Source organism: Asterias rubens, chromosome 1 (genome assembly GCF_902459465.1).
Source record: "Asterias rubens chromosome 1, eAstRub1.3, whole genome shotgun sequence".
NCBI lineage: Eukaryota > Metazoa > Echinodermata > Asteroidea > Forcipulatida > Asteriidae > Asterias > Asterias rubens.
The window spans coordinates 10,598,315-10,611,103 of record NC_047062.1 but is presented as its reverse complement, the minus strand read 5'-3'; the positions used below and the strand labels follow the sequence as shown (position 1 = coordinate 10,611,103).

General features: G+C 36.4%; 1 protein-coding gene across 1 annotated transcript in view; it reads right to left on the bottom strand.

Annotated features, from left to right (window-relative positions):
* The window catches only part of LOC117289038 (ryanodine receptor 2-like), a gene marked incomplete in the record, with an annotated part of 186,131 nt that overhangs the window by 33,205 nt on the left and 140,137 nt on the right, over positions 1 to 12,789 (bottom strand). The window contains 9 exon segments of the mRNA XM_033769959.1: positions 104 to 175; positions 769 to 825; positions 1,922 to 2,010; positions 2,520 to 2,600; positions 7,269 to 7,289; positions 9,606 to 9,679; positions 10,330 to 10,406; positions 11,062 to 11,141; positions 12,049 to 12,148. Coding sequence (XP_033625850.1) covers positions 104 to 175; positions 769 to 825; positions 1,922 to 2,010; positions 2,520 to 2,600; positions 7,269 to 7,289; positions 9,606 to 9,679; positions 10,330 to 10,406; positions 11,062 to 11,141; positions 12,049 to 12,148 — 651 coding nt within the window.

The window sequence follows — 12,789 nt, the reverse complement described above, 5'->3', positions numbered from 1 at the left end:
AGCCTACATAAAAAGTTACCCAGAGTTACAAAGCGAACAAAAACGAAAGGACTTTTTTTAAATGATCAAATTGAAACTAAATAAACCAGAAACATTGGATTACCTGAATGTACTCAGTGAGCGTTCTGAAGATCTGCTTTGCTACTTTGAAAGCACGTGAGAAGTTTTCACGACCCTAGAAGAAACAGATCAGAACAGCATGAACAAACGAAAGAAAAGAGCAGTCCAATTATTTAGTATTTAGAAAAATAAGTTGCATCCCCTGAAGGTGTTACTTCCGCTGCTGCTTCCCAGGTTACATGTATATCATAAACTTGAGTACATCTGGTACAGGTTGATAGTAAGATTTTACAAAGTCATGTTGTAATTTTTTTTTTTTTAGATCAATATGTGAAGTTTGGTTCTGACAAATCGATCCTCAATAATTCAAGGAGAGCAGGTAGTAGCCCTCAAAGGAGTACAGTTTATAGTAACCCTCTAATAGTAATAATAAAATAATACAAAGCATTTATAAGGCGCTATACATGTACAAAGAACAGAGCGCCTAACAAAGGGAGGGCAACACAAGAACATTGACAAGCCAAAAGATAAACAAACAAGAGGAGCAAATTAGGATGGTTGTGGGAACAAAAGTGTCTTAAGGAGTCCTTTCAACACAGCAAATGACGCAGGTTCTCTCAGACTTGTTAGTAGCTACGTTAGGTTTTAAGAGCAACGCGGTGCGGTGTATTATAGATTAATATTTATGAATGAGTTTTCTTAACCTACCTGTTGATCAACAACATCTTTTCCAGAGTAATGCCAGTAGAAGTCACTGATTGATTCCTGACAAAAAGAAACGAACCCCTTATTAATAAATCATGAATATGTATTGATATCCAGTTCTGTTATTTGTCAGTTGAAACTAAAGGGACAAGGGGGAGTGTGGCTGTTTGGGATTGGTTATAACAAAAACAGAGAATGTCTGTCAGCCATGAGGAGAGGGTGGTCAGGTTCATCACCTTCGCACTATGCGGTTCAGGTTTTCAGTCCCCACTCTCCCACATCTAAAACTTAAACTTTCATCATTGTCTTCTTTACATTGTATTCTTGGCTGCAGAGAATAAGTTCGCTTTTCTGAGAGTCACCATCGAGCCTTACTACCGGGGTCCAATTTCGTAGAGCTACTAAGCACAAAAATTTGCTTAGCATGAAATTTCTTCCTTGATAAAAACAGGATTACCAACAAAATTTCCATTTGTTGCATATTACTTGTTTAAATGGTATTCATGAAAATCACGTGGCAATTTGGTTGGTAATCCTGTTTTTATCGAGGAAAAAATTTCATGCTAAGCAAAATCTTTGTGCTTAGCAGCTCTATGAAATTGCGCCCATTTAATCTTAAGTAGCATCTACATAGCAACAGAGTCCAATATTCTCCTGAAGATGATCAGAGCATACTGATCGAAACCTTGAGTTGTCAACCATCAGGGCCCATTTTCATAGCGCTGCTTAACGGTAAGCAAATTTGCGTGCTTACTGTAGCAGAACAATTTGCTTAAGCCTTAGCGTATTTCACAGTTTAGCAGAAAAATTGGACGGCCATATTGCGTGTTTACCGTGGATTTGCATTGTGACGCCATTTATTTTCGTGCGGTAAGCACCGGAAGGTTAGCATGCCTTTTCGTGTGCTTACTGTTAGCAGCGCTATGAAATAGAAATTGCACAGTAAGCACAAAATCGGCCGCTAAGCAGCGCTGTGAAATTGGGCCCAGTTCTTTTCAGAATCAACACTAATCAAGGAGATTTTCAAATGGTGCTACCACAAACCTCACTTTATTATACTCCAGCCATGCAAAGTTTCAAATCCTACTTTCTGAGAGTCATTGGCTAAATTTACAACCAGATTTAATAAGAATAAATGAAATGAAATATAAGTTACCTGCAATCTGAGGAGGTAATCCACGGTGCATATAATGATGTTAACGGTAGTATGGTTCCCTGTCTGTGTCCTCAGATAATTCTGGAAATCTATGACAGTTACAAAAAATAACAATTAAATCAAAAGTTATAGAAATCTTATTAAACTACACTCTCTCCACTCCAATCCAAGTTAAAAAGAGGGAGTTATAAAATGTGCTTTTACTTTCTTTGTTTATCCTGGCGTGTTGTGGCTAAGCGGTCAAGCTCACCATGCTCAAGATGAGGTGTTTCTGACTAGCAGAGTGTGGGTTTGAGTCCCAGACTTGACACTTGTGTCCCTATATGAGCAAGACACTTAACCATTATTGCTTTGTCCTTTGGATGGGACGTTAAGCCATAGGTTCTGTGTGTTGTGCAATGCACAAAAAAATACACTTCTCGATCTTTTGAACATAGCTCTGTATACCTTGCAAATAAAATAATGAGCTTTTTGAGATGCGCTCAGGTGTGTCAAAGTGCTTTATAGAACTGTGTGAAGTATTATTAATATTATCATCATGAAATGGAGATATCATTTTGAATCCTGAAAATCTTTGTCTGAAATTGAAGTAACTCACCGAGGTTGTGTCCCTCACAGAGTAACTGAAGGAAGCGGAACAGAGCACACGTAAATGGAGCATCGTGAAGAGCCTTCTCTCCTAGATGGGGACCAATTCAAATAGAGATGAAACCAAATAGAAATCAAATAATACATCTTTCAAACAGTTTACCTTTCTTAATGTTGTTGCTTTAAAGGCAGTGGACACTATTGGTAATTACTCAAAATAGTTATTAGCAAAAAACCTTACTTGGTGACGAGTAATGGGTTAGTAATATAAAACAGTGTGAGAAACGGCTCCCTCTGAAGTGGAGTAGTTTTCGAGAAAGAAGTAAATTTCCACGAATTTGATTTCGAGACGTCAGGTTTAGAATTTGAGGTCTCGAAATCAAGCATCTGAAATACACAACTTTGATGACCAATTGAGCCCAAATTTTCACAGGTTTGTTATTTTATGCATACGTTGAGATACACCATGTGTAAATACTGGTCTTTGACAATTGCCAATAGTGTCCAGTGTCTTTAAATTCAGACAGTGCTTTTCCTCAAGAAGAGAGTTTCATTTTTTTATTTATTTTTTAACGCCAGTGAACTATAGATGTGTGTGGCTGATGATAAATGAGGCCATGTCGAGTGTCTAGTCATCCCCTTTAAGTGTATCAAAACCAGGGTCCAATATACCAGAGTATTGTTTGTTTATTTCGCACTATAAAGCACAAAGTTCTGCGGGCTGTAAGCACAGAATTCCAGGGTAGGCAGAGCCAAGACAGTGGCCCAAGGCCCAATTTCATTAGAGCTGCTCAAGCACAAAAAGCAGCCAAGCACAAAATTATGCTTACCAGAATAAGGTTACCAACCAAGATACCTTCTCACATGTACAATCTGTGGCTGGTATCCTGCTTATATTTGCTAAGAATAGTTATTTAAGCAGCTCTATTAAGTAGGATTTGAAACTTTGCATGGTGGAAATATGATATAGGAAGGTTTGTTGCAACACCATGTAATGACTATCTCTAATGAGTTGGGGTGGTTCGAAAAGAACCGTTGGTTTCAACTCAACTCTTTCTCCAGAAGACGGTCAGAGCATACTGATCGAAACGTCGAGTTGAAACCAACGGTTCTTTTCAGAACCACCCCAACTCATTAGAGATAGTCATTACATGGTGTTACCGCAAACCTTTCTATACAGCTCTATTAAATTGGACCTAGATCAGGTAGTACCTACCAAGCTGTGTTTTAATTATCTCTTTTCACTCCAGAATGAATGAGGGCAGACTTACTTTTTAGTTTCTCACGACATATTAAAGAGATGCAATGTTAATCCATCAAGAGGATCTGTTATTCATGACCCCATCCAGCTATAGTAAACCAGGGAAGCTTTAACTGAGTCGCTAAGCACAAACTGAGCATGGAAATGGGTGCCCAATTTCATAAAGCTGTTGAAGCATCATAAATTGCTTACCACAGAAAGATCAAATTGCTTTGCAGGGAAAAAAACGTTACCAGTGTAACGTACAATGTTTTAGACTGTGGTGCCCTGCTACTTTTTGCTAAGCAGCAAAAACATAATAAAGCTAAGAATAAATTTCTGCTTAGCAGCTTATGACAGTGTGCCTGGCCCTTTTTGTTCCTCAGTTATGTCTGCTCGATAAATGATAATTTTAAAACAAACTATTCTGCTTAGCACCATGTGACTCTGGGCTCATAGGCCTGTCTAAACTATCCATGAAAAAAAAATGAAAGCTTGCTAAGATCACTATAAGCAAAGACAACAACCAGTAACGAATGAATACACTTCTAGAAACACCCAAGATAACAGATGTTTTTCTCTTTAGAAATAATGATCAAATAGGCTTCATCTAGAGATCTAAAAAAAAAAAAAAAAAAAAGAAGCGATTTCCCAAAGAATGAAAAGCAGATACATGTATGGCATGAAGAAACAGCCTAGGAGAAGACTATGCTAATGAGAGAGAATGACTTCTATCACAGCACTCACTAACGTGAGGTCACTTAAAGTCCTAATCTCAACAATCCTACACCGTTGATGCATGCGCATTATGCAACACTGGAGGTGTTTAACCAAACCGACGTCCGACACCCAAGCACGGACCTCAACCAAGCAAAACCAATGCTGTGAATAATGGCGTTATAATAATCATATGGAATTCAGGCTTTCTTTCCCTTTTCGAATAATTCTCCAAGAGGGAATATTACCTCCTGTTCAGCACATGTTCCCTGTTGGGTTATTTACTGTATTCCATATAATTATTATAACGCCGCCATTATGACATACCTCCCCCATTGTAGGATTATTTCAAAATGGTTGGTTGTGGATGGTTGTGGTCCGTGGTTGAGTGTTAGACATCGGTTTGGTTATACATACCTCAACACTGCAAAGAACACTCTGGTTATGTTATCACACAGGCAATAATGGTGTATAGCTCAATGAAAATGGAGATGGTAAGTTTTCATCGAGAGTGAAATAAATGGATGTTGCACTACACCATTTGGTGTTGTTGTTGTTGGTGTTGTTGTTGTTATTTGTTATTACAGTAGTAATCATTTACCAATGCATTAGGTAACTATCTTTTGGAACTCTGCAGGACAAAAGTTGAGTATGATTTTGTTAAAGCTGAAGCAAATACAGAGATACCAAATTGATTTCCTAGCAAAGAAACCAATATCAGTGCATTAAGAATGGGTACAATTGTATACATGTAGGGGTTACCCTAAGATTAGTTGATCAAATTTGGAAACAATTTTTTATTTTGGTTAATCACACAACAAATGACTAGCAATTCCAACTTGATGCTTTACAAATGCATTATAGGATGGTGTGTTGCAATTTATGAAACTCGGTATATCCAAATATTTTCATCTGACCATGTGAACTCAACTTTATTTAGATCCCAATTTACATTGCTGAAGTATCAAGTATTTGATTACAATCAATTAATGGTGCTCTGAACGATCTGTAACATTTCTGGCTTTTAAAGAAGTTTCATGGTGAGTTTAGTTTATGGGATTTAAGGTAGTCCATGGTGAGGTAAATGCTAACACCATGTGTATCTCTACTTCCTGGTTAGATTATGTTCTTTTGGAGAACTTGTCTTGTTATGTACTCTACTACCGCGGAGTAGATTTTCAGAATTCGGGACACTTCTCAGTCCGTATAAGTCTGCGGTTAAATGAATGGATAAGCCATGGCAACTCTTGCGCTTGAATAATCAGATTTGAAAATCGAGATGTGCACTTTGGAAGAAAGTCCTCGCTTTAGACAAAGATAGGGAGAAGATTTAGAGAAGTTTGATTTTGAATACAGATCTGCACAGGACTTACTGAACTCTGTCAGGAAATGCTGGTCTGATGAGTTTGGGAGAAACAAAACATGCCATGCAAGATAGAAAACAAAATGTCATCACAATATCAAAATGATAAACAAAACTAAGAAAACCGGTATGGATATGGTTTATGGAATGGTTTCAAGATGGTATGGGAAAGGGTATGGATTAAAGTATAGCGAGGTAAAAAGGTCTACTGTGTTTGAGACTTTTACAAGTTCATTCTTGAAAGTTTGGTCCGGCATTAAATATGTCTGCAAAACTATATATGTGTGTAGTAAGCACATTCTGTGAACAAAGTTCACAGGCATATTACTTGGGGGGGGGGGGGGGTTAGAACCCCCAACCGTTGCCATTCTAGAACAGATGTCGTGTGACCTTTTTCACAGACACCCGGTTTAGTTGGTAAGACTTGTAAAAATTATGTAATAAAAATTGTTGTAATGTCAGTTTAACAGGGTCAATGCTTATGTTCTTGTATACTGATTTTAATTTAATATAAAATTTGATTTTATACACCAGTGGAAACCATTGTTTAACTATTTGGACAGAAATGTAATAAATGAAAAGATATTCAAAAAAGAAAGTTATTTGATTCAGATTTGTTGTGACAATTCCTTATGAATAAAGCTAATCAAGAATAGAAAAAGGATCAAAATATGAATAACTTAAAAAATAAAAACGGTGTTACAAACAGACGCTAAAATCAAAGAAATCAGGGAGGGAGAATGGGAAAATTTCTCTCAATAATAGTAAATAAACAATTATTTGAGGATACATCCTCGTGGTTATGAAGGGAGTGAAGATAAACAAAAGTAAATATCAACTGAAAACCGGGGAAATAAATGGTGTTATACGTCCTGATGATTGGTCAGTCACATAATCACTCCAACCGAATGTGGAATTTTGTTAGTAGTTTATGACGATTATTGACAAAATATTAGAGCACAGATTAGAAATCTTCAGAGTATGCTGTGTTATTCAGAATAACCTCAAGGACAATCTAGCAACGCAAGCTGCCAGTAAAAAGTGCAACCATCACATTTATGGAATAAACTTCTCTGGGTTTGTTTTATATGAATGAGTGGCAACAAAAATGAAATGACTCCGATGGAAATATAATCCCTAAAAGCACAGTTAGGTTTTTCATTAGTTGCTGAATTCCATGCTTTAGATCACGCCACCATCATGCTAAAGGTAAAACCACATCCAGGAAGAATAAAAAAATAGCTGTGCTGAAGAAAAAGATCGCTGTTAATAACTGTGCAGCAAATTTGTTTGAGTTTCAGCGTTTCAGGCTTAAGTACATCCAAAAATCCAGCCAGGAAGATAAAGAGAGAAGAAGAAAAAAGCAGTATTAATAAAAGATTTTCAATGCCCCCGTTACCATTAGCAACAAGACAGAAATATATGTTTTTGTTTATTACCTGCGGCTGACTCACCAGTGACTGTATAGGGGGAGGGGAGAAAAGCAAACAAACAAACTTGACATGCAGTTGCTACGCAACCAATCAAAAGTGCAAGAACTTCTTGGGAGTAGGGGATGTGATGATAAGGGGGAAACATTAAAGCTTATTTGTCAGCCTGTTGGGTTTTTTTCTTTTTTTGCATGATGCCATTTTGTTTTCCACTCTTTTTCTGCAATTTGGAGAGTTCTGCACTCATGTTGATGTTTTACTGCTGTTGAAAATGGAGGCCATGTGAGCTCCGCACACCAAAGACATAATTTTGTGAATATCACATATAAAATATTAAAAGACAGCAATGGAAAACTCTTATGAATTAGTGATGTTTTTTTTGTAAACATGTTTACTCTCTAAACAGTCTTTTAGATCTATGTATTTGAAGGTTTATAACAATTTCTGAATGTGATCACATGGATCAAGGCTAAAAACCTAAATTCTAGTTAACTTTTAACGAAGAGCCCGCATAATTATGAAATTATGCATGTATAAATGTAATAAACACATGTTATTATTTAGCATTAAGAGTCAATTGATTCGGAAGGATTGAAAACATTTTATAACAAGAACCACAAAGGATGTATCTTTTTACTTGTTTGTGATTTGGAATCAAATACAAGGTTCTGCTCACTTTTTGTGGTAGGAATGTTGATGGAAAACACTCCTTTGGTTTTGAGTGTCAAGATTTAATGTCTGAATTGTTTAAAAAGTGTTAACTGCTCAGCAAGAAGGCAAAAAACAACAAATAAATAACTTTCCTTTTTTTTCTCCAATTCTTCAACAAAAAGGGACCATTGTCATAACTTACAGGGAACAAAATATATATATTAGCCATTAAAAAAAATAATTATAATAAAAATGGACAAAGCGGCTGACAAGAAAATTTGTTCAGAAACTGAGCATTGAAGTATGACAGATTTGCTTCATAACAAAACACTTCACACAACCAGAACAAAACAAAAAGGAATTGAAACACATTTGTAAGGGGTTGATTATGTAAATTTGCATATGTCTTTCAAATGATTACTTTTTGTCTTCTTTTTATTTACTTGATATGAATTTAATTCGTTTTTGTTTTATTTTCAAAAATGTCAAGTTTGCAAAAGAAATGTCGACATTTATCAGAATGTAAAAATGATGCGTCAAGATTTGGATGTAGACCATAAATGTAGTTAATAATGAAATGTTTCGGTCAGGATCAGAACATTTTATCGCAAACTTTTCAAACTTCTCAAACACACTAAAAATTTAACTCAAGCCAATAAATGTAACTCAAGTCAATAAACATCAAACAACATGACCAGAATTGAAAGATCTGGAAGAAAGACAATAAATATGACATCGCATGCAGTGATGTCAAATCAAAATGGAAAAAAAAAAAAACATTTTGCTGAAGATTAACGAGAGAGCGGCTGCCATCCAAGACCAACAACACACAGAGGAACAACAAACACACACGTTTAATAGTGGTTGGATATAATATTGAAACTCTTTGGCTAAAGCATTTGGCAGCTGTCATATGTAGCCATCCAGGGGTGGATTTCACAAAGAGTTAAGACTAGTCTTATCTCTGCTTACTCGTCCTAACTTAGGATTAGCCGTACGTTTTCATACCTCCTGAGACTAGTCCTAAGTTAGGAATAGTCCTAACTCTTTGTGACATCGACCCCTGTTATAGCATTTCATAAACCTAAGAATTGTGCTAAGCAAATTGCTCTGCTCAGTAAAAATTTGCAGTGAACCAGTCACAAAAAATGTACACTACATGGTACTTTGGCTGGTAACCTGTTTCTGTTAAGCAAGATTGTTCTGCGCTAAGCAACTTTATAAAATTGGTCCCTGGGTGGGCCTTATTTTAAAATCTTTTAGTCACAGAAATTTGCTTAGCACATACAAATCTTGCTCAGCAGAAACAGGTTACTATCAAGTTTACCATATAATTAACATCCCACTAATTTTTGCTCAGCATACAAAAATTTGCTAAGCACAATTTTCTGTTTTCCTAACCGCCACTGACGCATTCTTCAAATTGATTGATCTACTTGATTAACTCAGGGTCTACTCAAAATTTAACGAAATTTTAAGGGAAATGTTGAATTCGGATTTATACTACATTTGAACAATGTTTTAGTGCACTCCATGGTTTGGTGGGCCTAAGGCCACTGCTAAAGAACTTTGGGAGGGTAAACACTAATCAGCCATAATGCGTTCCAACTGTCCCCCTTTTCTGATTTTCCATTTAAAAAAACTAACGACAGGGACTAAAACTGAGACAAGGAATATTTCTAGCTGAACACTTACCGGCATTTTCCCCAGAGCTGACCCCCAGGCCCTCTGCCTTGTTGTATCTCTCATAGGCTTCAAGGTCTAACACACTGTAAAAGAATCAGAGTTCAGTGTTACTGGGGGTGGAACTCCACTTATTAGGGTTGCTCCACTTAAAAACACTGGACACTATTGGTAATGACTCAAAATAATTGCTAGCATAAAAACTGTTTTGGTAACGAGCAATGGAGAGCTGTAGATAGTAAAAGTAGATTTGGAGAAAGAGGTAATTTCTCACTCAAATAATAAAATACTATAGTTGAAGCCTTTTGATGCATCTGAAAAGCACACAATGTTGTGCAACAAGGGTGTTCTTTCTTTCATTATTCTCTTGCAAATTCGAAGACCAATTGAAACCAAATTGTTCACAGGTTTGTTGATTTATGCATGTTGGGATACACCAAGTGAGAATACTAGTCTTTGACAATTACCAAACGAGTCGCATGCCTTTAACATTTAACTCTTTCCATGCAAAGGTGCCAAAGTGCCAAGGTCGTATATGTATGATCTATTTTACATATTCTGAAAGGTTACAGGGAAAAAACATTACACGTTCATTAAAATAACCCTAAATCCTAGCACTCACAAAAATTACAAATATAAAGAGAAGTTCTCCTCAAGGCAAAAGTATATGGTGAATCTTGTGAAGAATTAGTGCTTCTAAAATAATGAACATCAAAGTTTTGATGTTAGTATTTACCTGCAGGATTCCATCAGCTCAGCTACGCTAGTGAAGAACCCGACATCCATCTTGTCTTGCAGATGAGAAAGCATTTTCTAAAAAAGGAAATTGAATGTATAATGGTTTTTTTTTCAATATATTTCCTAACAACACAAGGCCAGATGGCTACTCCTAGTGCTGAGACAGGGTTACCCCCTTCACAGTCCATAAGGATGAAGGCATGGGTATCATCCACTTTACGACTAATCTTTCTGCCTAGCACCAATTTGAAATTGAACCCAAGTCCTCTTAGTGCAAGTTTACAAACAATAAAAATGTCACAGATGGTGTCTTGTAATGTTAATAATATTAAGAGTAACTGGGTTTGTTATAGCTTTTTATCCACAGGCATTTAACAGCAATTATCATTATTTATTTCAGGACAGTTTTGAATTATGAGATCTGTTTATATTGAAAGGGTTAACAAGGTGCTGCAGCGCAATCAGCAGCCACTGGTAGAAACACCTGGGCAAACCCCTTCTCTTAGCGGTAGGTGTAACTGGGTTCTTTGCTTGCACATTACCCAACACACAGGACTAACGGCTTTACGTTTCATCTCAAGGACCAAGCAATAATGGTTAAGTGTCTTCCTTAAGAACACAACTGTCAATAGCGGGACATGAACCCACACTCTGCTAGTCAGAAATACCATAGGTTGCGTCCAGTGTGCTATCACTTGTGAGGAATCTGAACAACATGCTGAAGACCTACCTCCTGAACTAGTTCATTGCCGCCCCTCAGCAGCGAGATACCAAGTTGCAGGGTGCACATCACCATTGGGCTGGGCTCACCTGTATGAACAAAATAAACAGAGTTTCCAGAAAGTAATCATTAAATCCTTCTTCATAGAGAAAGTGATCTTGCCTTGGAGTTCTGTAATGACTAATGGTAATTGAGTATTTCTAATGTTACTCCCATGTTATGGAATTGATCTTCCATCAAGCATACGTGCAGCCCGTAGCTACAAGTATGAAGTCTTCAAGTCATTGGTGAAAGCACATTTGTTTCGTTCTTATTATGGAAGTCGTTACTTTATTTTGAACTGCTTCTTTTTTCCTTTTTAAACATTAATTTTACTGGTACTGTTTTTTTAAAAAGTTTTGTTAGTTTTTGTTTTACAATAAATGATTAAATGGCAATCTCGGTAGTCTAGTTGGTGAGACACTGCTCTAGAATTTCAAGGGTCGTGGGTTAAAATCCCAACCGAGTAATATGCCTGTGATATTTGTTCAAAGCGCTCGGGGAGTATACAGCGCTAACACACATCAGTATATGGTAAAACATGTTTTTTTTAATAACACATGATTAGATTAAAATAGTATCCTATTTTAGTGTCACATCAAAAGAGTCGTAACAGTAATAGTAATAATAATAATAATAATAAACACCATTTATAAGGCGCATTATGAATCAAAGATTCCTCAATGCGCCTAACAATAAAAACTAAAAGGCAAAAATCAAGACCAATTAAAATAATATAGGCTAAATACTTTTAAAACCGAAACATAACCAACATAAAAAAGATACAACAATGCAGACAAAAGTAGATACAAATTATAAAGATTTTATAAGATCAAAATATATGCACAACATTATTTTTCAAGTGCTATCAAACAATTCAAACAATTTAAACAGAAAGACGACAAAACTTGTGGAAAAAGAGCCTATATGAACAATTTGAGAATTTCCAAACGTTACCTTTAGATGCGCTGAGGAGTAGTAAGACCATCTCAGCAGCACCGCGATCAGCCAGCCTCCCTTGCTCTGACAACAGACGCTGCTTGGCTAGCTCTTGCTCCTGGGATCCAACAAAACAGATAACAATAAAATAGACAGCTAAGAAATTGGACAGACCAACAGATCAACCAGGTATACAGTATTGACACGAAGAAACGGCATTTGTTCTTTATAAAGACCTGCTAACATATTAATGAATCAATCAATCAAAACAACTTTATATACAATGTAGCGCCATTTTTCACACAAAAATAGGTTCAAAAGCACTTTGACGTATTCATTGAAATGATTCATAGAAAATATGTCAGGGTTGAAATGGGTTTTCAGTCTTTTAAAGGGAAGGTACACGTTTGGTAATTACTCAAAACAAATATTAACTCAAAAACTGATTTGGTAATGAGAATTGGAGAGCTGTTGAGAGCTGTTGTAGTATAAAACATTGTGAGAAACGGCTCCATCTGAAGTAATGTAGTTTTCGAGAAGGAGGTAATTTCTCACTAAAATAATAAAAGACTTCTAGCCAGAAGTCTTTTATTCCTATCTGAAAGCATACAAATGCGTCCAACAAGGGTGTTTGTTCTTTCATCCTTTTCTCGCAACTTTGATGACCAATTGAACCCAAATTTTACTCAAAAGAAGACTGTATTTTTTGACGATAATCAAATCATGCACATTTGAGTTGAAAGGTGGAAGAATAAAAGC